The 2,496-nt window shown below is 46.1% G+C and overlaps 1 protein-coding gene across 1 annotated transcript; it reads right to left on the reverse strand.

The window, feature by feature from the left end:
• Window positions 1-367: 367 nt before the first annotated feature.
• LOC147624962 (major pollen allergen Bet v 1-D/H-like) lies at window positions 368-1,306 on the reverse strand. Its single transcript, XM_086818908.1, has 2 exons — window positions 1,031-1,306; window positions 368-903 (listed from the first exon to the last, which is right to left on the reverse strand). The coding sequence occupies exons 1-2, from the start codon at window positions 1,212-1,214 to the stop codon at window positions 566-568; spliced, it is 522 nt and encodes a 173-aa protein (XP_086675034.1). The 5' UTR covers window positions 1,215-1,306; the 3' UTR covers window positions 368-565.
• Between the last annotated feature and the right edge of the window lie 1,190 nt (window positions 1,307-2,496).

A 2,496-nucleotide genomic window follows, 5' to 3' on the forward strand; every position in this document is an offset into this window, starting at 1 on the left:
GTAGTGTATGGAGATGATTCATACATGTAGGACCCCAAAACATCACTCCAAGAGGTGAGCCGGAAAATAGAAAAAGAAAAAGTTTCGTCTATCTAATGTTGTGCATGACTCTACGTCCCCGAAAATCTACGCAATGCAACATTATCCTCCCAATGTTGTGGGTAGAGCTATAGCCCTCTGATCAAGTGGGGAAGAGTGACATGCGAGCGAGCGTAGTGTAGCTAATGCAATGCATTGTTAATGTAAACACCCCATATTGCCACGTAGGATGGTAATTAAAGCAAGGAGCATACATACAAAGGCAACACTCTCGCCGAGCATGTACATATCCAAGCTTTGAAAAAAAAAACGCACACACACACACATATGTATATAAACCTCTTTATTACTAATAAAAAGTTTCCCCCTCGATGAAGAAATACAAAAACGGCAGCGCCCAAAAAACCAAGATGGTAGTCCCTCCCGTTCGCTCAATCGTTTGCTCAAGAGCAGCCGACCTCATGAGAAGCCTTCGTATTTAAACAACCATTTGCCTAGGTAGAGAGAGGGGGGCCAGCTCCAAGATTCACTCCGTGTATAAGTCGCCGTGGGCGAGCAGGTATGCTTCCACTCCAGTGAAGCTGAGGGGCACCACCTCCTTAAGCGCCGCAGGGACGTGGGGCTGGTGCTTCTCGGACAGGGCCTCATATTCGAAGGACCAGTGCACCACGCATGTGCCGGGGTGCGCCCCTTCCTTCACCTTCACGGCGTACTTGTAGTGCTTCACCAGGACGCCCAGGAAGCCCCCTTCCACCACCTCCACCTTCAGCTTGAGGGCCTGGTGGTCCACCTCCTCCAGCCTCTCCTTGATGTGCAGCACCACGTGCTCCGGGTGCTTCTCTCGCGCAATGTGCTCAGCGTGGCCTGCGAGGAGCCATGAAAACTGTCATCAGTATTATCTAATTTACAATGATTCAATTCATTATGCAGCTAGCGCGAAGCTGCTTATTTAAATAAATCAATTCATTCATCGACCAGCCTGCATGCATACTCTTGTGGAAGTGGATGGTTCTCAGCGAGCCCGGCTGGAAGCCGCTGCCCGCGTACTCCACGCCCGCGATCACCTGCGGCAGAGCCTTGGGCAGGCAGTTATGGGCGTCCTCGAAGGCCCCGCGCCACAGCCTCTTGGCCGACACCTTGCACTCCACCTTGTCGCTGAACACCTCGATCGCCATTGCCGGGAGAGTTAACTAACTGCTGTGCAGGAATATTGCTAATAATTATTAACAATTATTAGCTCAAATTAAACAAGAAAGAGAGAGAGATAGAGAGTTACACGGGGATCCAGCCCACCTGCTTTTATACTGCAAGAGTTGCAACTCCATTCCATTTGTGATATCCACAAAAGTCCTCGTGGACCCCATTCCTTTCCGCCACGGCACCCATGAGCGTCCAATTACAAGAAGAAAAACCCGCAGGGCACGCCACTTCGATTTAAGACTTTCAGCAGCGCCTGCACAATGCTATCGGGATTCGGGATCGATACGATTACTTTTTCTTTTTCTTTTTTTTTTTGGGGGGGGGGGGGGGGGGTCTTTGTGGTCGATACGATTACTACTTTTATTATTCAGGCGTACTCTAGGTACCAAGTTCTAGAAGACCATGGAATCACCTACTCTTCTTCTCTCCCATTCCTTTTGCCTTTCAAATCCCAAAAGTTGAACGCTGACCCTCCCCCTGCCATAGCTACCCTTGTACTCGACCGATATATATTATAATTCCTTCTTTTTAAACCAATATAGATATGTATTAATATACCAAAAGGCAGTTACATCTCAAATAACAACTTGACAACCCTCAAACCCCATTCAACATGTTACAAATCATATCCCATCTCCCATCTTCAAATACAAAAAGAAGAGTTTTCCAAGGAAGTCAAAAACCCCAGCTGAATGCATGCTTCCATCAGAGCCTCAGTAATACATCCTTTGGATGACTGATCCTCAAAAACATCCCCCTTCCTTGACCATACTTTGACCACAGGTCTTGCACGTGTTGGATTTTCAATGAAGGCTACATAAGTATATTTGATTTGTTTCACTTTCCTATACCATCTTCTGGTCCTTGGACCCAAACGTGACTGGTCTCTGCACCTTGGCTTCTGCACAGAGATGACCTGAATACACATCAACAAGGATAGGCTCAGCCTAGTATGCTTGAAGGGATCCTCTTCCAAGTAGTGTCAAGACATGGCAGCGTGCAAAACATGAATAATCTGTAGCATCCCTTCTTTATTCAGTTTATTGACTAAAAGTATAAACCAACACATATGTACACATTTATACATCAAACCGGTAGTATCCAACCTTGTATCACCTGTTTTCTAAAATAAGACACAATTTTTGGTATTCCATATTTCCCACAAACAATAGAATCTAATTATGTTAAAAATATCATCCACAATCTCCTCATTGTTTTTCCATCTCGCTAATACCTAGTCCCCCCAGTAAGCCTGCA

The sequence above is a fragment of the Cibotium barometz genome, chromosome 24 (genome assembly GCF_041138505.1).
Source record: "Cibotium barometz isolate CiBa-2024 chromosome 24, ASM4113850v1, whole genome shotgun sequence".
Classification (NCBI taxonomy): Eukaryota; Viridiplantae; Streptophyta; class Polypodiopsida; order Cyatheales; family Cibotiaceae; genus Cibotium; species Cibotium barometz.